Source organism: Curcuma longa, chromosome 19, assembly GCF_044706935.1.
Source record: "Curcuma longa cultivar G26 ecotype Majalengka, Jawa Barat chromosome 19, ITB_CL_G26_1.1, whole genome shotgun sequence".
NCBI classification, from domain to species: domain Eukaryota; kingdom Viridiplantae; phylum Streptophyta; class Magnoliopsida; order Zingiberales; family Zingiberaceae; genus Curcuma; species Curcuma longa.
The window spans coordinates 4,281,927-4,306,487 of NC_133879.1; the positions used below are offsets into that span (position 1 = coordinate 4,281,927).

Sequence of the window (24,561 nt, forward strand, 5' to 3'; positions counted from 1 at the left end):
TTTAATATTTTCATTGCACATCTTTTTGCATTTCATGATATTATTTTATGTTTATCATATTTTTTATTCACGCATTAGGCGTATTTTCTTCATTTTTTGTTTCGGAGGTTTACTCTTGTATTTGTGTATTTACAGGACGGAATTAGAGCGAAATAAGACAAAACGGAGATTAAACAAAGACAAGGTAAAACAGGGCCGTACCTCCAAGGCACGGCTCGTGTCTCATCATCCCGAGGGGTCGTGCCTACAAGGCACGGTTGTGCCCCTACCAGAGCAGTCCAAGCTTGGGGTCGTGCCTACTAGGCACGATCGTGCCTCAAATTTCAGCCTGATCCAGCTTGAGGCCGTGCCAAAAAGGCAGGTCGTGCCTCATTTCCAGAGAAGAGCCAGGGCAGGGTCGTGCCTATTTTCTCGAGGACCATCTGCTCTTGGTTGTGCCTATCAGGCACGGCCGTGTGACGGAAGAAGGCAGGCGTGCCTCCTGGGCCGTGCCACGAGACACGGTCGTGTGGCGTAAGGCTGATAGGGGGGAAATATAAATACCCCTCTTATTTGCCCTAAAAGGGGGGGAGTCCTTAGAGGTGATTGAGAGCCACCGTAGTCGCGATCCGGAGCAAGAATCAATGAATCATCCATCCGTCCGGGATTATTCCGTCGTATCCATCATCTATCAACGAGGAGATTGCACGACCAAGAAGACCATACTCATTGATAAATCTTATTCCCTTTTCTATTTCAGATTTAGGATTAAGATGTATTATTTTTACTCTTCTTTGTGTTGTATCCCCTCCGTCATGGAGTAGACCTTAGATTCTAGGATGTATGAGGAATCGAGGTGTATATGGATGATTGTATCTTTGGATTTGTTATTTACCATGTTCAATGATATGTTTATGCACTGCTATGTGGATTTGTACCTTGTACTTATTTGATAATATGTCGGTGAGTGGTATGATTCCATATGGATGAGGATGAATTGTAGTTTAACGAAAATCTTAGAATCGTATGACTGGGGTGCCTTGTGATAGAAGATGAACTTTTAACCGGACTTTCCGAGAAAATTCTTAGACTACGATGAATCTTTATGAGAGATAACTAACGGTTATTAATTGCTAGGAAGAGATCCTTAATTGGGTACTCGGTGACAGAGGGTAAGACACTAGTAGTATTGCTGGAGTGCCCGGTGACAACGGGAGAGCTATAGAACCAGACTATCTGGGTGTCATCTCGGACTAGTGATCGTAATATTAGAGGATTAATGATTTGATTCCGATGAAACCTGACGAGGTCTAATTGGATATTTTGATTAGAATCTCTGCAATTGTGTAATCATTGAGGAATGGTAAGGAGTCCATGATCAATCAACCATAATCTCAAAAAATCCGAAGTCCTAGGATCGTTTCCCCAATCTTGTCACTTAGTTGATTTCTCTTCGATCGAGGTCAAGGAACTTGATTTCACTTTCACTTCCCCATCACGAATCCAATTTACATGAACTCCCAACTCTTCCTGTGATAGTTTAGTGATTGATTCCACAGTCCCTGTGGTTCGATATCTTTTTATTACTTGACGACATCCCGTATACTTGCGGGAAGCTATCAGTGCACTGCCTGTGTGGGTGTTTGGGAATGACGAGTGCAGATAGTGATCATGTTGTTGCCTGTGATGTGTGTTGCATATGTGCTTGCATTTGCTGGCAAATTGTTTTATTGCATTTGTTGATAGTTGTTTTACAATATCTTTGCGTGTGGTTGTTGCATTTGTTTGATATATGATTATTGTATCGTGTGACATTACATGCATTGATGGCATTTACATGATTCCTATTACCTGTTATGTAGTATTGACCTTTTTCATTTTGTATCATTTGAAGAGACTGTATATCCTTTGATATCTTATTTATTTATATATATGTTGTGCACTACTATCTTGTATTTCACTGAGTATTATATACTCACTATCTAGACCCTAGGATTTCTTTTATTCTTCCCCAAGTAGCAAATAGGGAGTTTTACTTGGAGCTTGGAGTTCTACCAGATTGCCTCCATCTCACAGCAGGAGAAGTATCAGTTGGGTTTACCTCGTATGATTTTTGGTTTGCATTTGGATATGTGGATTTTGGTTGTATTTGGATCTATGATTGTCGTTCGTGGACTTGTAGAGTTTTGTGTGTATCCGTGGTTTGGATTTACGTTCGTATTTGTGTGGATTTTGTTATATTTTGCTGCGGAATTTCTACTGTCATTACTTGTGGGTTTGTTGTTCGTTGAGATTGTGATGCATATCGATACGTTTTGGTATTTTCATTGTTACATAGCTGATGTGTTGTTGATGATCCTATCTTGTTAGTATGAGTATGTGGATTGGATGTTGTGGTGGTTGTTATAATTGATGCATGAGTTGTATATACGGTTTGTGGTCGTGTGGGCCTTAATCCATGTTGTTTAGTAGTTTTAATATCTACTTTATGTTGTTGAGCAACTGAGTGGGCCTTATGTTAAATTGTATTCAAGAAAGTTGAATTGTTACAGGGGAGATGTTACTGAAATTTTTCGGACAGCCGTCTCTCGGGACATGACAGAAAACCCCCATATTCAGCACATGCTGATGAAACACCTTTGGTGATAAACCCTTAGTGAGTGGATCCGCTAACATGGAATCTATTCTTTTATGCTCTATCATAATTTGACCACTCTGAACCCTTTCTTTAGCTACCAGAACTTTTATGTCGATGTGTTTAGAATTCGATAAATTGTGATTATTCTTAAAATATAATTCTACAATTTTATTATCATAGTTGATCCTCAATGATCTGTCAATCCCCCAATGATTTGTAACCCTATGATAAAGTTTCACATCTATATCCCATGGTTAGAAGCTTCATAGTAGACTATAAATTCTGCCTCTATAGTAGAAGTGGCTATTAGCATTTGTTTGACGTTTTCCCATGATATAGCCCCTCCCATCAACATGAAGACATAATTTGAGATGGACCTCCTACTATCTAAGCATCCAGCAAAATTGGAGTTTGAATATCCAATGATCTCCAGATGACTTGATCTCCGATATGTGAGCATGTAATCCTTAGTTCTTTACAAGTACTGCATAACCCTCTTTATAGCTTTTCAATGCTCTGGTCCAAGGTTACTCAAATATCTACCTAACATCCCCACAATGTACATAAGATCCCGACGCGTACATACTTGAGCATACATTAAACTCCCTATTATCGAAGCATAAGGAAATTGTTGCATTTCCTTAATCTCAAGTTTATGGTGTAGACATTGTTGCAAGCTAAATTTGCCACCCTTTGATACAGATGTGTCACCAGAAACACAATTCTGCATGACATACCGAATGATCACCTTTTCTATATAGGTCTTTTGTGAAAGTCCAAGTGTGCATCTTGAACGATCACGAACAATCTATATGTCTAAGACAAAGGATGCATCACCAAGATCCTTCATTTTAAATTCACTTGATAGAAATGACTTGGTTTTAGCAATAAACCCTTATCATTGCTTGTCAACAATATATCGTTCACATACAGAACAAGTATGATAAACTTGTTCTCACTGAACTTGATATACAAATATTAATTAATTGGATTCTCCTTGAAACTGTATGAAGAAACCACTTGATCAAATTTTTGATACCACTGATGAGATGCTTACTTTAACTCATAAATAGACTTTCTTAATTTATATATTAGTGCTTTGAATCTCTTGACTCAAAATTTTTTGGCTGCTCCATGTATATAGTTTCCTTAATATTTTCATTGAGAAATATAATCTTTACGTCTATTTGATGGAACTCTAAGTTATAATGAACTACAAGTGCCATGATTATTCTATGGGAGTCTTTCATTGAAATCAATGAAAAAATTTTCTTGTAATCAATATCCTCCTTTTGAGTGAATCCCTTGGCCACAAGGCAAACTTTATACTTTTCGATATTGCTATGTAAATCCCGTTTGATTTTAAATGTCCATTTATAACCAGTAAGTTTCACCCCTTCGGCAATTCGATAAGTTCCTAAACGTCGTTGTCCGCCATAGACTTCATCTCTTTGCTCATGGTTTCGATCTATTTTCTAGATGAGGGCATTGTTTGGCTTCTTGCAAAGATGTAAGATCATCTTTCAACCCAATATCAAACTCATGCTCTTAGAGATAAACATAATCATGAGATATTATAGATCTCCTTTCTCTAATGGATCTCCTTAGTGACACTTGTCCTTAAGATGGTTGGGAGTCATGCTCAACCGTACCATACGAGGAAATACCTTTATTTGAGTTGACATCCCCTCCATTTGAATTGGAGGACATACATGATCGTGGTCAACTACCCCTTCCGGTTGTACAACTTCAACTGTATGTGGAATGGTAGCCATTTCACTATTAGTTGCTTAGTAGTTACTATATTGAGATCACTAATGTTCTCCTCAAATAATATTTTCTTAATTGTATCGCTCCCACCATCCTTAATAAATTTGGCATTATCCGTCTTGAAAAAGGATTTGCTCAAGGGGATGAAAAACTTGAAGCCCTTTGAATTTTCAGAGTATCCTATAAAATGACATCTAACGGTTCTTGAGTCCAATTTTCTTACGTTAAGCCTATAAAGCCTAACATCAGTTGGACAACCCTAGACATGTAGATGCCTAAGATTAGGCGCTCTACTTGTCAACAATTCACATGAGGTTTTTGTTACCGTCTTATTAAGAGCTCTATTGAATAAGTAAATTGCAGTCTTGAGTGTCTCATCCCATAAGGACTCCGGTAGAGAAGAAAATGCAATCATACTTCTCATTATGTCTTTTAGGGTCATGTTTCGTCGATTTGCTACACCATTCTACTGAGGGTCTTAGGCATGATGTATTGCGCCACGATTCTGCACTCAACAAAGTAATCCATAAATGGCCCAGGATGTTTTTCACCGAATCTATCAGATCTACCATAGTATTCACTACCATGGTTTGATCTAACAACCTTAATCTTCTTACCAAGTTGATTTTCAACTTCGACGTTGAAAGTTTTGAACATATCCAGGGATTGTGACTTCTCATGAATAAGGTGCAAGTATCCATATCAGGAATAGTCATCTATAAAGCTTATAAAATATGATTAATCCTTCCAGGAAGTCTTATGGAACAACCCACATATATCCGTATGTATCAGCTCTAAGACCCCATTACTCTCTCTTGAACTTTTATTACTTTTGTTAGTCATCTTTCCCTTGATACACTCAATGCAGATTTCAAAATTTAACATATTAAGGAAATTGAGAATTCCTAGTGATATTAACCTTTCTAGGTGTTGTTTAGAGATATGTCCTAAACACCTATGCCACAATATAGATGAATTGTCGTTAGTCACACCACGCTTCACACCTATATTATGCATCACAATATTATTCATATGAGTTTCAGTATTTAATCTGTATAGTTTGTCAATTAAGGAACTAGTACCATGCAAAATAGAATTTCAAAAAATATTGAACTTTCCATTTCCAAATGAACAAGTGTATCCAAATTTATCCAAACATGAAATAGAAATTAAGTTTTATCAAAATGACAACATTACAAATATATTTTCCAAATTTAAAAGTATATTTTTCCTTAAACAAACTTTAAAGATACCTATTATATCTACTTTTGCCTTCTTATCGGTTCTTATATAGATGAATCTTTCAGCATCAATTGGCAGTTGACTCCAATGATAACCCTACATAGTTATACTGATATGAATAGTTGCACTCATATCTATCCACCAAGTGTTACTAGGTACAGTAGTTAGGTTGACTTTTGAATTGACAAAGTAGAGAAGTTTACCTTTCTTAACTCGCCAATTGGTGAATCTGAGGTAATCCTTCTTTAAGTGACCTTTTTTTCTTTTTACAAAAGTAACAAGTTGAGTTCGGATCTTGTTGCTTTTGTACCTTATGTCATGAAGCCCCAGTCACTATAAATTATTTACCCTTACTCTTCTGTTATAAATTTTCTTCTTCGAGTATTGAGATGAGAATGTAAAGTGAGCACTGTGAGATGTGTTATATCTCAATTTCTCTTCTTCTTGTACACACTGAGTTATAAGCTCATTCATTTTCTATTTCTCCTTTTGAGTATTATAGTTAATCTTAAAAGGAGTGAATTGTGTAGACAGAGAGATTGGAATAAAGTTCACAAGTACGCTTTTAGATATTTCAATCTTTAGTGTCCTAAGCCTTGTAACCAAATTGGACATCTCCATTATATACTCTTGATGAGCATAGGCTATATATATATTTTCTAGTCATGTTAACGTTCATCTACTTGTAATTCATTGCATATGATCTACTTTGTCACACCTTATTCTTTTATAATTGCATATTTCTACTCTTTTGCTCGGAGATATGCTTTTCGTATATTTTGATTGACAGGATGTGATTTAGAGCCAAAACGATGCATTATTGATGGTGGAGCAAAAAGTAGAGAAAAGAGACTCGCACTGGCCGTACTCGTCATCACGGGCGAGTCTCTTATGTAGCAAATACGAAGAAATTGAAGGAAAAGGAGCAACAGAGCAGAACACGGTCGTGCCTGTCAGGCACGACCGTGCCTCACTTTCACATGCTTAGACACAATCGTATAATACTAGGAGACACGGCCGTGTCCCTCTAACAGAGAAGTACTTGCCTTGGCCGTGCCCTCAGGCATGGTCGTGCCTCCTTCCAGCAAAACAACTCGCCACGACCATGCCTACCAGGCACAGCCGTGCCTGATTTCTAGAGGAGCGGCTGTTCCCGGCCGTTCCCCATAGGCACGGCCGTGCCGGTTTCAAGAGCCTACACAGGCCACAGCCGTGCCCCACAGGCACGGCGGTGCCTATTTTCCAGAGAAGCGACAGCACACGGCCGTGCCTCCCAGGCACGGCTGTGTGCCAGGGGCGTGCCTGGGCCCTATAAATATATCTTTTTGCACCTTTTGATGGTATCTTGGAACATTCTCCAAACCCTAGGTCTTGGCTTGGGGACGGCGCCTCCCCACTCTTGGGGAGGCCCTAAACACTTCATCTCCACCAATCCATCCTACACCGGAGCGAGAAGATCTTCAACGGATGCCCACGCTTCAAAGATAAATTTTTTCCTCTTTTGTGGATGACGTTTTTCTTGCATACTTGTTGTAATCTTCTTGTAATGGAGTAGATCTTTGAGTTTAGGATCTAGGATGAACATCTATGTAATGATGGTGATGTATGAACTAGTTTATGTCATTTTCCCTATTCAATGAAGTATTTACACTTGTTTCATGTGTTGAATGCTTTGAATGTGTTTGATGAAATGTTTGTATGAGCATATATGTATGATTGAGTGAAGTAGATTACTGTGTAGGGGAATCTTAGGATCGTACACTCGGAGTGCCCGTTGACAGCGGGAGAGCTATAACCAGACTTTCCGAAGTGACCTTTACATGGTGGTAAGCTCACTTAGGAGATAGCTAACGGCTATTGATGACTAGGAATGGATTCCTTGATTGGGTGCTCGGTGATAGAGAGTAGTACACTAGTAGTATGTTGGAGTGCCCGGTGACAGCGGGAGAGCTATAACCAGGCTATTTGGTGTCGTCCTAAACTAGTGATCGTAGCGTTAGAGTATCATGATTCAGTTCAAACAAAGTCTGACGAGGCCGAGTTGGTATCTTGGTTAGAATCCCCACAAGGTGGCAGATATTGAGAGTAAGGGAACAAACATGAATTAGGGATATCACCTAGCATTGATGTGAAACCGAAATCCTAGACTTATCCATCTCACCCATAAATCCCCAAGCCAATCTCTCTCTCTACCACAAACACACAATCCTCAACCACTCCGTTTCCCTCTGAGTCTAGATAGCTAGCCTTGTGACATCATTATAGCTAATACACAGTCCCTGTGGTTCGATATCTTTTTATTACTTGACGACAACCATATACTTGTGGAAGGCACATCAACTCTCTTATACTACCCTTCCCGTTATATCGTATGGACACCAACTTCGTAAGAAGTATGGTAGTCTCAACCTTTTCATTTGAGGTGAATTAGTTTGTTAACTCCTTAATGATGGTTTTGACATCCTCATTCTCAGTTATCGAACCCCTAATGGATTCGAAAATATAATGAAAGTTTTGGCTTCCTCATTCTTAGTTATCGAACCCCTAATGGATTTCGAAATATACATCTTCATGATCGCTAGACTTATGGAATTAGATCACTCCCACTTTTTAAAGATCACCTTTTAATCCGCAGTGGAATCACTGGATAAAGGTGTAGGACGATCGTGTCTAAATGCAAAGTCTAGATTCATGCAGTTTAGTAATACCATGATATGCTCTTTCCATTGACTATAGTTTGTGCCGATAAATACGGAAATATTGTTTAGATTGAAAAATATTGAGAGTACTACATAAATAAAAGTAAAGAACATAGTTCAATTTAACAAACAAGACATATATCTTTATAATTATGCAATAACAAAATACAACAAACACTCACATAACTCGCCACATAATCACCTGTATTTGCCACATAACTCGCCTTCCTTTGGATCGACAAATTATGCATATGATACTCTATTTATGAGCTTCCATAGTTAGCTTATATTTTCAACTAACACTCACAATACTTCTAATCGATCACATAGTGCCCCTTCTTTTGGGTCGACACATTACGTGCATGACTTAGAAGCTAAATTAGATTTATAAGCTTCCTTAAACATACATCCGGTATAAAGAGTGACTTTAATTCTTTTGGGCCAACCATCTTTAGCATGGATATGCATCTCTCTATGGAAATACCCCTAGCCTCCCCAATGGTTCTCGCTTTGACGATAGTATTGGCTCGACTAAGTAGTAAGTATGAAGAAAAATACAAGAAAACTGTTAAAAACATAGTTTATCAGACATTAATCAATATATCAGTTATAAATTAACTGATACTATCAACAGTCAACTACGTAATGTCATCAATTGATTGATACTCTGTATGTGCTAATTCCTGGACACAACAGTCGATTGATGCATTTATCAATCGATTTACCCATAACAGTCGAGTCTGTCAGTTGAACCAGAAAGCTTTTGTGCACGAGTTGTCGAGCAACAGTCGATTGGTACCTTATAACAATTGACTCATGGCAATCAGTCAAATACTCCAATCGAGTTTGATAGCATTCTATTCATGACTTTTCAAGCATCAGTCGATTGGGACTTGATAGCAATCGACTGATGGAATCAGTCGAATGCTCTAGTCGAACTTGAAGCATTCTATTTGTAACTTTGGGCAATTGATAGTAATCGACTAATAAAATCAATCAAATGCTCTAACCAAATTGATAACATTCTGCGCCCAATCTTATGAGCAACAGTAGATTGGGATCGACCAATAGAATCAATCGAATGCACCAATCAAATCTAGATAACATTCTATTCGCGATTTCAAGCACATCAATCGATTGAGACTTAATAGCAATTGATGGAATCAGTTGAATGATCCAATCAAATCTGATTTGTGGCCGAATTTCTTGCTAACAATCGATTGATATTTCTTATCAATCAATTGATAATTGTGGGATTCTATTTTTGCTGCTCACACACAACAGATTCAGCTCAAGAATGGCGGTGGAAAACCTAATTCCACCATCGTTCTTCGTGAAATAAGACGAAAACTCGAAATGTAGGTAAGAACTTAGCCTATCCAATGCTATAATCGACGGATATATATCGATTCGCTTATCCAAATGGAATCAAATGCAAAATTATTGTATATTTTCTAAATCGTCAAAAATAATCGAGGATCTAGTTATCATGGTCTATAAGGTAAAATTTGATAGAAATTGAATGCAATGGCAAGCGATGTTAACTTGAATTCAATGTTAAAGTCATTGTTTCTTATTTGTCACTGTTAAACTCCTACAAGTGCGGAATGATCTTCTGCAAGGATTGGGTGGCAACCAAGGTTCCTCATCTTGGGGAAGTGGGGAAGTAAAGAGGAAGGAGAGTTAACAATTCAACAAGATACACAAATGAATTTTAACATCTTGTATTTATACCAAGGCCCATCTTGCAAGGATCATCCACATAGAAGACACATAACCCATTAACAACCCATTAATATTAATGAACCAAATTATTGGAGCAACATATTGAATCCATATTTATTTAGATCACTTAATACTTGCAGACTTGATTCTGATAATCAAATGATTGGCCAATCTCATGATTCTGATAATCACACCTACCAAATGATTGGCCAATCTCAAAATTAAATTTATCCATTTTGTTTGATATCCACATCTAAACAGTTAATAAAAATAAAATAAATTAAATTTTAAGATGTGAAAAAAAAATTATGGAAATTCCGTATTTAAGATATAAACAATTAAACTATGAAGCACAACATAATAAGTGTCAATTCTATAGATACTTGATGTTTATTTTTATCTTTTAATCCAAGATTTTCTAGTCTTTTTGAGGTAATCAACAATGAAAACTTGTTTTTGAGGTAATTAACAAACAACCAAACTTACGGCAAAGATAACATTTTTTATATTTTTTTCAAAGATAATTAATAGTGAATCATACCCGTCGAAATATCTCTTGTATTCACTTTTCCTGTTTTTACAAAGGAGAGCTGATTTTTCTTTCTCATCTGATATGTTTTGATTTTGAAAACCGCGTGAACAACCAACGAACAATGCTACACTTGAGCAATGAAAATCTAATTAAAAAAAATTAATCTCTGCTAAAATTAAAGTATAAGATTCAACTTTGATATTACTCAAAAACCCTACTGCACGCAAGTAAATTTCAGGTCCTTATTTAAACCTTTTTTTCTTGAAATGATAGAAAAAGAGCTATCCGTAGGAGTGCATCGCCAACAAACTAAATCTCTTATTGTCATAGAAAAGGGAAAAATGGCTTACTCCTCTTTGGCCGCAGCTTCACCTTGCTTGTCATGCAATTGAAGACGATAAGCCTGCAATGCCGGTCCGGAGAATCGGCAGATCCTCCACATCGGCAACACCTCGGCGCCCATCTCCTCGTAGAACTTGATTGCGTTGACGTTCCAGTCGAGCACGCACCACTCCACCCTCCCCATCCCTAGCAGTGCAGCCTGACGCGCCACCGCCGCCAGCATCATCCGCCCCAGGCCCCTCCGCCGCCATGCCGCCCGCACGAAAATGTCCTCCACGTACAGCCCCGGCTTCGCCAGGAACGACGAGTAGTTGGGGAAGCACAGAACGAATCCCACAACCACCGCGCCCCCACCGCGCGGAGACGCGAACTCCCCAGCCTCAGCATCTTCCACCGGCGTCTCCAGATGGAGCTGGCGCACGATCGGGGAGAAACCTCCGTCGGCGTTGGAGGTGGGGAAGGGGGTAGGGGAGAGCTCGAGGATGAGAACGGTGAAGGAGCGGAAGGGGGGAGGTGCGGGAGAGGGGAAGAGGGTGGCAGAGAGGGAGGCCTCGGTGGCTGAGAAGAGATGGGTCAACCGCTCGAACTCCGCCATCTGCCTGATGAGACGGCGGATGTTGGGCACGTCGCGACTGTCGGAAATACGGATCTGAGCCCAGACGGCGCCGTTGAGATTCTCCGATGACGCATCCGCCGCGGACGACATCGCTCCGGCGAGATCGAAAAGGAGGAAGGAGATCGAAATGGAAAGTAGTCGGGAAGCGGAGTGGCTCGGTAGGTTTTTGCGTAAATAAAAGATTGGTCGGCACTCTATGGGTATTTTGGGTATGAAAATTGTAATACGGTAAGTTTTTGCGTAAATAAAAGAGGGGGGCAGATTACCTGAAAAAGGAAAATAAATAAATGGGCCGGCCATGTTGAAATGTAACAACCACAAGGCCCAACTAGTCACGCTGTTTTCGGATTGGCTATAATATATATATTTCACTAGCTTTATAACCACAGCATTGATTGCAAACTGCCAACATTTGTTTGTTGCATCTGATTTTGTTTGCAACATCTGAACCATTTCAATTTGTCAGAACTCACTATTTGATGGCTTCTGCCATTATTATATCATGAACAATAATTGTTTATACGGCATCTTACCGAACCACATGAATTTTTGAAATATTATCCATTTTACATATCTAATTATATATATATATATATATTAAATATTTATTTCATTTTCATTCTTCTATACGAAGGCAGGAATAGGAATATATTAAGGAGACTTGCACAAGGAGCCTCCAAAGTTGGGAATTATGTTGGCAAATTTCCTAAATTAAAAAAAAACCACTAATACGATCAAACAAGCACATTTATTTATTTATTTATTTTGGAAAGCAAACCAGCAAGGACGTACAAGCGCATTTATTTATTTATTTATTTATGCGGATGGGGAATTACAGCTAGCGGATTAGGAACGTCTCTGGCCTCCTCACGGATCAAGAGCTCGCATGGCCTTCCTCTTTCTGTTCGCCATATGGACCAGAAAAATAAACGTTGCGTCCGTTGATTGGCTGTGTCGGCTTTGCATTGTCCATCTGCCAAGAAAAACAAGTTATTAAGTCCTTGGAAATTAAACGCCATCAACGTGCCACCACGAAACTTCTTACATCATCCACGAGAGCCCTTAGTAGATTCACTTGCTCCTCCGATACACTTCTGACCTGCAAAACAATTAAGAGGTGAATTAATTTTTAAAAATTTTGATCGCCTTAATTAATTAGCATATGGGGCATGCATTAGGTTAATGTTTGTACCATTACCTCTTTCATCACAGTCCAAATAACAGGCTCACTGCAAGGAGGAGTTGTCAAAGATCCAACGTATCTAAAATAACCTTCTTCGTCACCAACGCGAGGTGGGTATATGCTTCCAACATTAACACTATTCACCACCTTCAGCTCATTCAGAGCCTCCCACAACTGTGCAAATTAAGGTAATTAATCACAAAATGAAACTAAAACTTTAGATATATCGTGAAGGGGAATAAGTTATAAGTCGGACCTTGTCTAGGAAAGGATCGGTTGTGTCACCGTACTCAAACAACACACCGATGACTGCTATTTCTGAGGTTGAATCTGAAGTGGTGTGAACCATGTGAAGCTCCAAAGGGTACCTATCGATCAACAATATCTCAATGAAGTGTATATATATATATATATTAATTTCATCAAAGAAGAAAATTAAACAGGTTTAATTTATTAACCTTTTGCCAAAGAGCTCATGCTCAGAAGGTGCGTGCCAATGGCACTGCCTGAGATAAAAGAACTTGTCATGTAGACGAAGATGGCCGGGCGATTGCGTCCAACTAACCTGAAAAAAAATGTCCAACAATTTCAAAAACTAACACAATCTTTTAAAATTTATGATAGATTGAAGAAAATCTTTAAAAAATTCAATTAAGTTTTCTTTTTCTTACCCTGATTTCATGCCCCTCGTAATTCAACAGAAGTGCAGGGGCGTCAGTGTAAGAAGTGCTCAATCTGCTCAAGTGTGTGTTGTTGATGTTGCTGGGTTTGATACTTATGGGCGATTGCATCGCTTCAGGACTGGCAGCACACTTTGCCCATGAAGAATGCAGCGTACCCCAGTTTTGAGGTCCAAGAGGACTACATGGATCATAGCTAAACTCCGAACTGGCTTCTGAATGATATCGATTTATAATTAATTAATACAACAAATTAAATGAGTTAACCAAGTTGTAGAATTAGATGATTCTTATAATAAAATACTACAGCTCTTTATATTTTCCTAAAATTGTTGAGAAATATATATATATATAGTTCATAAATGAATTTAGGGGTATTTTAGAATTGATTCTCACCAAAACCAGCTGCTTTTGATGCCGATGTATTTGATTGAAGAAAGAAGAGAGCAAGCAAAGATAGGAATAGCAGTATCTGATTCCCCATGCTTTCTTTTAGCTTAGTGATTGGGAATTTGCAATGCTCTGTTTAAATAGAGCACTACAACAAAAATGACTTTCCGCAGCGCGCAAATATGATATCCGCAGCGCACATCGCACGCTGCACAGTTGCAAGCTGTTAAAAGTCATTAGGCATCCGCAGCGCGCAATGCACGCCACGGATGATCTCATCCGCAGCGCACAATGCGCGCTGCGGATGTGAGCTTCCGCAGCGCGCAATGTACGCTGCGGATGTGATCAATCACAGCGCGCAATGTGCGCTGTGGATAAAATAAAATAATTAAACCATTCAAATCACAATTGTAAACTCAAAACTCAAATAATTAATAACATAAATACTACACACAAATACCATATAAAATTACACATTTATAATCTAACAATTATATATAACATTCACATCTGTTTTGATAAGCTTACAAGACTTTGTTATCTTGAACATAAAGAAAAACAGAAAATACATGAGGTTATGTGTATATATGTGCTGATACTTAGCACATATACACTTGTTGACTGGAAGAGCTTTCTTGCTGATGAATCTATCCTTGTTGATAAATCTCTGCGAAAATACAGAGTCTCTGCGAAGGAACATCTTGCTGATGAATCTATCCTTGTTGACTGGAAGAGCTTTCTTCTTTCCCTTGCCTGTCTTGGGTATCTGTGATCAGGGTAAAAACCATAAGGAGCCATGCATGAAAAGAGATGATGAATTGTATGCATTTGTAAAGTTGCAATACCTCGGTCCACATCTCCCTAACATTTTCGAGAACCATGTTGCAGTGGCGATCAAATGCTCTAACTTGACCAAGTAATTTCTTGTTGTTCCTGCAATTAATAAGCACTTGTTGCAGAAAAGCATGGATGATCTTCTAACACTAAAAGTTTGTAACAGCAGAAGTAGAAAGCAAAGACAAATCACGTTTGTGCCTATGATGTGCGCTGCGGATGACGCGCTGCGGAAAGTCATTTTTGTTGTAATCGAGGAAGAGTAGAGCTATACGTCCGTTATTATGAATCATGCTAAACATGTTATAATCATTACAAATCAGCACAAGTTGCCACCTATCATTTGGTAGGTGGTCAAGTCACGTTTAACTAGAGGAAGAGTAAGGGCAGTAACAAGTTAAGTTGAACCAAACTTTGGAGTGTTTAAGTTTTTTAATAAGGTAATCGAGCCAAGTCAAACTAAGTTTAAAATAAATCAAGCTATTCAAATGATTGTTCAAGTTTGGCTTGGTTTATTTGTGAGGAGCTTGAGGTTACCTCGTTTAGATGTTATTGAACTCTCAATTTAAACTTGTTTGATTGTTTAAAATTTTATTTGTTTGATTAGTTATTGTATAATTCAAACTTATTTGTTTATTTAAATTTTTTTTATTTATTTAACATGCGATAAGAGTTTTACTACAAGAAAACAAGGCTTCAAAAATAAATTTTTAAGACGGAATTAAAATCTATTTCAGATTTAGATAAATTAGAGACGGATTTACTACAAAATTATTAATCCGTTTCACTTTAATAAAACATAACATTTGGAAAAAAAATTGAGATGAAATTTAAAATAAATTTGATACAAAATTATATATAAATTTTTATAAATAAAAATAAATATAAATTATAAATGGAATTTTAGATCGTATAATTTCTGTCAAAATATCCATTTAAAATTTAATAAAAATTTAATACAGAATTAAAATCTATTTTAGATTTAGATAAATTAGAGACAGATTTGCTACAAAATTATTAATCCGTTTCACTTTAATAAAATATAACATTTAGAAAAAAAATTGAGACAGAATTTAAAACAAATTTGATACGAAATTATATATAATTTTTTATAAATAAAAATAAATATGAATTATAAACAGAATTTGAGAACGTATGATTTCTGTCAAAACATCCGTTTAAAATTTAATAAAAATTTTAGATTGAATTAAAATCTATTTCAGATTTAGATAAATTAGAGATGAATTTGCTACAAAATTATTAATCCGTTTCACTTTAATAAAATATTACATTTAGACAAAAATTGAGACGGAATTTAAAACAAATTTGATACGAAATTTTATATAAATTTTTATAAATAAATATAAATACGAATTATAAATGGAATATGAGACCGTATGATTTTTGTCAAAATATTCATTTAAAATTTAATAAAAATTTAAGATGGAATTAAAATCTGTTTCAGATTTAGATAAATTAGAGATAGATTTGCTACAAAATTATTAATTTATTTCACTTTAATAAAATATAACATTTGGAAGAAAAATTAAGACAGAATTTAAAATAAATTTGATACAAAATTATATATAAATTTTTATAAATAAATATAAATATGAATTATAAATGAAATTTGAGACCGTATGATTTATGTCAAAATATCTATTTAAAATTTAATAAAAATTTAAGACGGAATTAAAATCTGTTTCAAATTTAGATAAATCAAAGATGAATTTACTATGAAAATATTAATCCATTTCACTTTAATAAAATATAATGTACAATAAGAAATTTGAGACGGAAGTAAAAATGAATTTGAAACGAAGTTATAAATATAATTTTTTAAACAAAAATAAATACTAATTACAAATAAAATGTAAAACTACATAATTTTTATTAATAAATCTGTTTAAAATTTTTAAAAATTTTGAGACAAAAATAAATATATTTCAAATTTATATAAATTAGAGATGATTTTTAAAATAAAAATAAAAAACTAGTCAATTACAAAAAGTACAAATTATTACTACTAAGATAGTACAAAAACTAGTCAATTACATTATAGTGACTCGCTTCTGGGGCATAGTTGAGTTGGTTACAACGGAGTAGACTTACTGAGGTGGGCAGAGATTAAATCTTGACAAAGCTAGAAATTAGTTATTTTAAATATTTCTAATTTATTTGAAATGTGTGATTGTTTATTATAATCTAATATATAGATAAGAAATATAGGAATAATGCATCGAATCTTGACAAAGATAGAAATTAGTTATTTTAAATATTTCTAATTTATTTGAAATATGTGATTATATTGTTTTTTATAATCTAATATATAGATGAGAAATATAAGAATAATGCATAGATCAAGATAGACTTGGTGTTGAGTAGCTTAATGATAGAAATATTACAGATTTAATATAAAATTAGAAATAAAATTAAATAAAGTTTCAATTCGTTTTTGAAATTAGAAATAAAATATTCCTGTCTCAAAATTAGCCATAAAGCTTTCACTAATGGATTTTTGAGACAGAATATTCTGTCTCAAAATATTATTTAGAGATAGAATTTTTTATCTCTAAAACTCTGTTTTCTTATAGTGTTTATTAATGAACACGATTCGTGAATATTATTCACGTACGTTGTTCACAAATATTATTCATGAATATTATTTACGAATATTAATGAGCTAAATATATGTATTTAAGCTTGTTTGTTTAGTTTAATAAATTATTAAAGCTTGTCTATATAATTGATTTTGTGAATTGAACAAACATAAATAAATTATTATCAAATCGAATATCAAATATGTTCATGAATGTTAGGTTTTGGAGATCGAGCTACATGTTAGTTGTGAATATTATGAACCATGCCAAACATGTTATATTCATTACAAATCAGCAAAAGTTGTCACCTATAATATAATTTGGTACATGGCCAAGTCATGTTTCACTTCTCGTTTATCATGATCGAATTTTATGCTTATCTACTGCGAATTTTGTGCCTCTGGCAATTAATTAAATAGGCACCGCCAATTTTGAATTTGGTTCTTGAAAAGCAGCCGGAGTTTGTCCTCACGAATTAATTAATTAACGTTCAAGAAGATTTGGATTAAAGTATTTCACATTGTTAATGAACTAGCGCGGGGCCCGAGCTATATATAAAGCTAGTCCGTACATTAATCTTTTTGCTCAATTATAACTTAAATATTCAAATGATTGGGATTTGTTTGTAATATGTATATGTATTTATGTTTTTTTATTGTTGTTTTTCTCTTCTATTCTTTATTTAATCATTTCTCTCTCTTGATTGTCATCTCCTCAACTAAAGGTGGTACCGAAGTTACCTTGACGTTAAAATGTCACTTGTCTTCCTAAAGACCTCGATGAGGGTGATGAGATCACGCCAGACGAAGTCCCTTGGAAAGGAAGAATGCATTTGACAGCTTCCGGACATGACTAAATTGATTAATATGGGATAAATTTATTAAAGTAAATAAGAGTTGAATTTGGATAAAGTTAAGATAATATTTTTTTTCGTAATGGTCAATTATAATTTTTCAATTTACCTCCTCATAGATGATCATAAAATCGATCATGCAAGACCTTTAAGACGATGAATTCTATCTTTATTGAAATGTTGAAAAATGCATTTGACATTCTAAACCTTGATATAGATGATTGGACAGTACATGTAGAATGGTTGTGCACAAAAGTTTTATTTAATAGGCTGAATTGATTAAATCGATTGAATCAAAATTAAATAAATTAAAAAATTTTAAATTAATTGAATTAATTGACTGAATTTTATTATAAAATTTAATTAATTAAATTAATAAAAAAATTAATTAATTCGATCAGTCGTGATGTTGCCAATCAGTCCATTGTTGCACATCGGCCAATTGTTGACAATTTAGTTAGAAATTAAAATTTTAATTTTTTAAAATATTGGTCCAACAACATCAGTCAATTGAAGGGTTCTAACATATTTTTGAATTTAAAAATCGATATTGAATAAATTAACATAATTATTTAAAAAAATTAAAATTTAAATAAATCGAACTATATTTTCTAATTCAATCGATTAATTTGATTTAATCAATTTTTGATCACTCCTACCATAGGAGAAGAAGAAAGAGGTTTCCGGAGCACAATTGAGTTGGTTACGATGCAGCAGAGTTGCAGAAGAGGACAAGGGTTTTAATTCTAGCGAAGCCAGGCAATATCCTCCTGTGTCGTGATCAATTGCAGTTTCTCGATTTACCTTCTCACAGATGGTCATGTGATCAATTGTGCGGGGAGAAAAAGACAAGCGAAAGAAACGTAAGAGAAAAAGATTCCTTTATTTGGTTCACTTATAAAGAAAGAACGAATAATTAAACAAAATAATTACAAATAATTGTTGATTAAAAAAAACAACATGATAAGGACTTAGAGATCTTGTCTTTAATAGTTTTATCTATTGTTTACTTTGTATTTTCCAATCTCATTCTCTGAAAATGAAAAGCCATTTTATAAGAAAATAGAAAATACTAAAATAAAATTAAATGACAAAATATCATTTTCTATAAAGAATAGAAACTGCGATTGACAAATAGAAAATGTGAAAACACAGCTATAGTAATGCCGCACGCCTCCAAATTTCTCTCCAACGTCGCAACTGTTGGGATCGTCCCGGTGCAATGCGCGTGTTTACACGTTTCAAAAACGTGCGCAGCGGAAATAAATAAATAATTAAAACTAATTATTACACAATATACGCATGCATAACAAAAAATAACAGCGTACAAGGCATGACAGGAAATTAAAATTTTTACAGAATAATATATTATTCTAAGCATACCTTTCCGATGACGTTTGAACAGGATTGGTATCAATTAAGCGGTCCTTATGGAAGTCCCGCCTCTATTGGTGATCCATGCTAAGCTCCCGTCTGGACGGTTTCGAAAGCCACGAGTCGCGTCATCATCTTCGGTATTAGCCAATGATCGATGACGATCGAATCGAGAGAAGCTATATTCCGAAACTACGCAACAACATTTGTCGCGATCGTTCCGGGGCTTTCTAACTATCACCGAAAATTATATTCCCAGTGTAGTTTTTGATGGTCAATCGTTGCCCGCCGATAACGAACAAATAATCGGAAACTCTTTTCGACAATGATGGAACAATCTCCGAAAACTTCGTAAGCTCCTAGGAAGCTGACATATGATTGTCAAACGCTCGAGGATGATGGAGCACGATTGGACAACTCTTCATAAGAGTTGTCAACAATGTTTCTTCTCCAGTAACGTTTGTATTCGATGAACACTTCATCGACCAACGATAGTCCTTCACAAGAGCTTCAGTGGCTAGACAACTATTTCTCGCGATTGTCTATCGTCGTGTAGAGTTGCAGCCCTTGCGCCATCAGAGGGGCGGCGCTCAGATTACTCCGGCTACTCCTCACTCTCATGGATGAAAGAAACAGGACGACGGGTGACAACGGCGCCCGTCATACACGGGAGAAAAAGGGCGCGTGACGGCGCGATCGGAAAGCTAAGGGTTGCGACACTTGCACCCTTGGCTAGCGATGCGGGTCTCTCCAACTCGCTATTTCATTTCGGCAAGCCGCAATCACAAAGAAGAACAACAATCAAACAATCAGCAACATAATCAGCATAGAGAAGAAACAACACCAATCGGATCTCCTCTTCTCCTCCGGCGGTAACAACCACTAGATCTCCTCTTCTCCTCCGGCGGTACCAACCACTAGGTGCGCTCTGGCGGCGACGGCGGCGGCAGCACAAAGAAGAGCACCGACGTGCTCTGGTTTCTCCCGGTCGGCAACACGGCAGAGAACCGACGATAGGAAAGGAAAACCCAGCCCGGCGACGCGATCAGGGAATGCTAGGCAGCCAGACCCTAGGGTTTTGGTACCTCGCTTCTTCAGCGGACGCTCGCATAGCAAAGATGGGCGGCGATCTTTGGCGTCTTTACCTCCTCTACAGCGAGCAACGGCGACGGTGAGGAAGAGGCGAAAGGCCGGTTACTGTAGCAAATCGGGCTCAGACTTGGTTCGCTTGGTTCAATAACCAAACGACCTTCGATTTGACCCAAACTAGTTTTGTTCAATTCATCTTTGCAAGGCGAATCTGCTCATCTCTTCTGTTTTGCCAAAACCTCTTCCATCATGAACCAAACTGAGTTGGTTTAATTTTGATTCAAAACTGAATCATTTGGTTCACTAACCAAACGACATATGATTTGAACGAAATCAATTTCATTCATTTCATTTTCATAAGATGAATTTCATTATATTATCCTTTGTCTGGTCAAACCAGACTTTATTTCTCTCATTCTGAGAATCTAATTCTTAAATTCGTTTTAAGTCTTTTGGAGAACTTGTAGTACGTGTGACCCAATAGGTTCCCGGTTATGTTGGTCATCCGTAATTAACCATTAATTACAGAACAATCATGAGTGGCACCTAGTAGTACATTATGATCCCCAATTGATCAAAAAATCAATAATTGATTCCAGAACATTTCTAAATCCTTCAGCAGCTACACTGAATCGTACCTCATTTCTTTCACCGTCTTATACCCATTTGGTTCAGGACATGGTCTATGTGTCGGTCCCCACTAGGCTGACTACGTCACACCTAGCCCAAGCTGCTTTCTTGTCCTATGGATTCAAGTTACTTGTACATGTATCCAACAGTACCGTACCCTTAACATGTAATACTTTGACTAAAGATTTTTTGTAACAATCCTGACAAGCGGTCGCAGGGTATACATCTCCTTTTTCAAGGAACGGTGAATCCTCTGTGGGCTATTTAAACACCTTCGGGCACTTCGACTTATACCTAATCATCTCGGGTCCACACCTCCTCGGAGATGCTTGCTTAAGATGTAAAGTATAAGCCTCCATGACCAAGGTGACTTGAATACAACAAGTCAAAGGAAACTCACACTTAAGCTGCACTAAGATCTTCATTGACATATGTATCGAACCATATGAAGTCTCAAAGAAAGTCACTCCAATGAACTGGTTACCTTTAACCAGCATCCACATTTAACTCTCAACATCCAATGTCTCCAGCAGTGAGATCAGCTGCTTAGCTAACCAAGGAGTCTAAACGTGCTAGTCTCGACAGAATCGATGACGTCCGTGCTTATCAATTCCTCAACTAGAGATAATTTCAATACGTTCATAATTGCATATGTGTAGATGTTCACGAGTTGTGATCCAATCACAAATTCTCTCATGCTATGAATCGTATTATGGACATTCAATATTTGAGTTTAAGATCCAATCAAACACATATGGAATGTGCACTCAAATAGTGAATTGCTATTTATCCAATAAATAGGATAATCATAAGGCGATTGTCTTAGGACACCTATCAAATTTAACAAACTCCCACTTGGCCTAAGGGCAATCGCCATGGTATCAAATATCACGCGTCTCTATGTGTTCCTCAAATTTACTTTGAGGTAGAGATTAAAGGATCCGTAAGGTTCCTTTCGATGGGAATCTTCTTGAATTGTATTTCTCTTCTACTAATGATCTTTTGATCTATTACTTTCACCGAAGCAGGTGTTTGTCACCACAAAAATACCACGGAATAGCGACGGAATTGGCGATGGAATATAATTCCGTCGTGAAAGTTAGCGACGGATTTAATTTATCCGTCGCTAATCGTGAGTTTAGCAACGGAACGTTGATTCCGTCGCTAATTCCATGTCTATAGCGACGGAATTAACGTTCCGTCGCTATTTAGAGACGGAATAGAGATGGAATTAAAGATCTGTCGATATTTAGAGATAGATTAGCGACGAAATATTAATGCTGTCGCTAAAAGGGGCGATTTAAGATAAAATAAAGCCATCGAAAATTATAAACTAGCGATGAAATTTTCCGTCGCTAAAGTCGCGATTTAGGGTTCCCTGTCCTCTCTTTTTCTCCGCGCGCGCGTTTTCTTCTCTCGACGATCTCTTCCTCCCGACGATCTCTTCTCTTGTCCTGGCGATAGTTCCGACCGTGTCTCCTCCCGGCGGTGAGCCTGTCGATTTCCTCCGGCGAGCTGCTTTCTCCTCTCTCCGCTTCCCGGCGAGCTGATTTCTACTCTCTCCGCTTCCCGGCGAGCTGCTTTCTCCTCTCTCCGGCCTTCTCTCCTACCGGTGGCGAGTTCCTCGCGACTTCCTCTCGGCTAGCTATCTCTCCGGCCTTCTCTCCTACAGGCGGCATACTTCAACAGTAAACCCTTTCTGGTATTTTAGGATTGCAGCAGCCCCCATCATCCCTAATCTTGACCTTGCTCTGCTCCGCTGAGAAGAAAGCTCCTTTCTAGTATCTCCCTTCCTCCTCCGCTATCGTACGTGATGCATATTTTTTTGGTGATCATTTTCTCTATTATTAGCTATAAGTTTGTGAAGTTATTTGTTTGTTTTAATAAAATCACATTGATATATTTGATTGTTTACCTTAAATATATCATCATTATAACGACAAACAAGAGTTTGAGTCAAATTACTTTGAACTTACTCATTAAATATATCTTTACTCAATATCCATAATTTTCATGCTTAGATAGTTTACCTAAACTCTGTTAGTACTTTTACCTGTCTATGAGAGAAATCTTATCCATGCTAGTCTAACATGTTCATGGCGTGTGTGAGTTCATCATGCTATAAGATCCTAGAATTAGCTCACTTCCCTCGACCAATTTGTTGAGAGTTAGTAACCTGAGTGATTTTGCTAATTAGCTCACTTCTCATGCTTTATAACAGTAGCTTAGTCCAGATAGTGGAATTTTTTCTTGGAATGTGGTTTTGGGTAAATTTTGGTATTGATTTGGCAGGGATACTTAAAGTTTGCAGAAAGAACAATGTTGGTGCCTTTAAATTAATATTTGAAACTCAAAAGACTGTCTTTGTGCATTTGTAATAGTATCAAAATTGGTAAAAGTGCACTAGAATTATGGTAATTCCGATTGTGTAGCTTCCAAGACTCCTTTGTATCACTTTACCTCTCCCTTGGTTAGTTTTTTGTTATTGATTGCATGCATGGTCCAGCATTGTTCACATTGTTGGAAAATCTCATAACATAAGTGCGAGATGCAATAAAGGTCTGAAGCCTTACCTATCATAACATAAGTGCTTAATCACAACATCTAGGCCAATAGATATCAAAATGATGTTACGATAAAGTATTTGATGCTTTAATGCTAAGCTTCTGGTTTTATAATAGCATGGCTGGTGCTTTAATGCTAAGCTATATAGCAACACTATTTTACCTTAGTGAACTATCAGGTTTTATTGCTTCAGCATGCTTCAGAGAATACCCAGAAGAACCAGGTTTTCTTGCTCACTTCTGCCAGTAGCGTTTAAATGTTTTAGAAACGTTCACAGCGGAAATAAATAAATAATTAAAACTAATTATTACACAATACACGCATGCATAGTAGGAAATAACAGCGTACAAGGAATGGCAGGAAATTTAAATTTTTACAGAATAATAAATTATTCTAAGCGTACCTTTCCGATGACGTTTGAGCAGGATTGATATCAATCGAGCGATCCTTGTTGAAGTCCCGCCTCTATTAGTGATCCACGCTGAGCTCTCGTCTAGACGACTTCGAAAGCCACGAGTCGCGTTATCGTCTTCGGTACTAGCCGATGATCGATGACGATCGAATCGAGAGAAGCCATATTCCGAAACAACGCAACAACGTTTGTCGCGATCGTTCAGGGCTTTCTAACTATCATCGAAAATTGTATTCCCGATGTAGTTTTCGGTGGTCAACCGTTGACCGCCGATAATGAACAAATAATTGGAAACTCTCTCCAACAATGATGGAACAATCTCCGGAAACTTTGTAAGCTCCTAGGAAGCTGACATATGATTGTCAAACGCCTGAGGATGATCGAGCATGATTGGACAACTCTTCGTAA

The 24,561-nt window shown here is 36.8% G+C and overlaps 2 protein-coding genes across 2 annotated transcripts; both read right to left on the minus strand.

Moving 5' to 3' along the window:
• Nucleotides 1-10,760: 10,760 nt before the first annotated feature.
• On the minus strand, nucleotides 10,761-11,697 carry LOC141812629 (GCN5-related N-acetyltransferase 8-like). Its single transcript, XM_074700643.1, has one exon. It carries the CDS (start codon nucleotides 11,631-11,633, stop codon nucleotides 10,932-10,934), a length of 702 nt encoding a protein of 233 aa, XP_074556744.1. The 5' UTR covers nucleotides 11,634-11,697; the 3' UTR covers nucleotides 10,761-10,931.
• Nucleotides 11,698-12,337: 640 nt separating this feature from the next.
• LOC141812544 (alpha carbonic anhydrase 4-like) lies at nucleotides 12,338-13,890 on the minus strand. The gene is made up of 7 exons (XM_074700540.1): nucleotides 13,803-13,890; nucleotides 13,398-13,621; nucleotides 13,185-13,291; nucleotides 12,983-13,094; nucleotides 12,742-12,900; nucleotides 12,589-12,642; nucleotides 12,338-12,516 (listed from the first exon to the last, which is right to left on the minus strand). The coding sequence occupies exons 1-7, from the start codon at nucleotides 13,888-13,890 to the stop codon at nucleotides 12,418-12,420; spliced, it is 843 nt and encodes a 280-aa protein (XP_074556641.1). The 3' UTR covers nucleotides 12,338-12,417.
• Nucleotides 13,891-24,561: the final 10,671 nt, after the last annotated feature.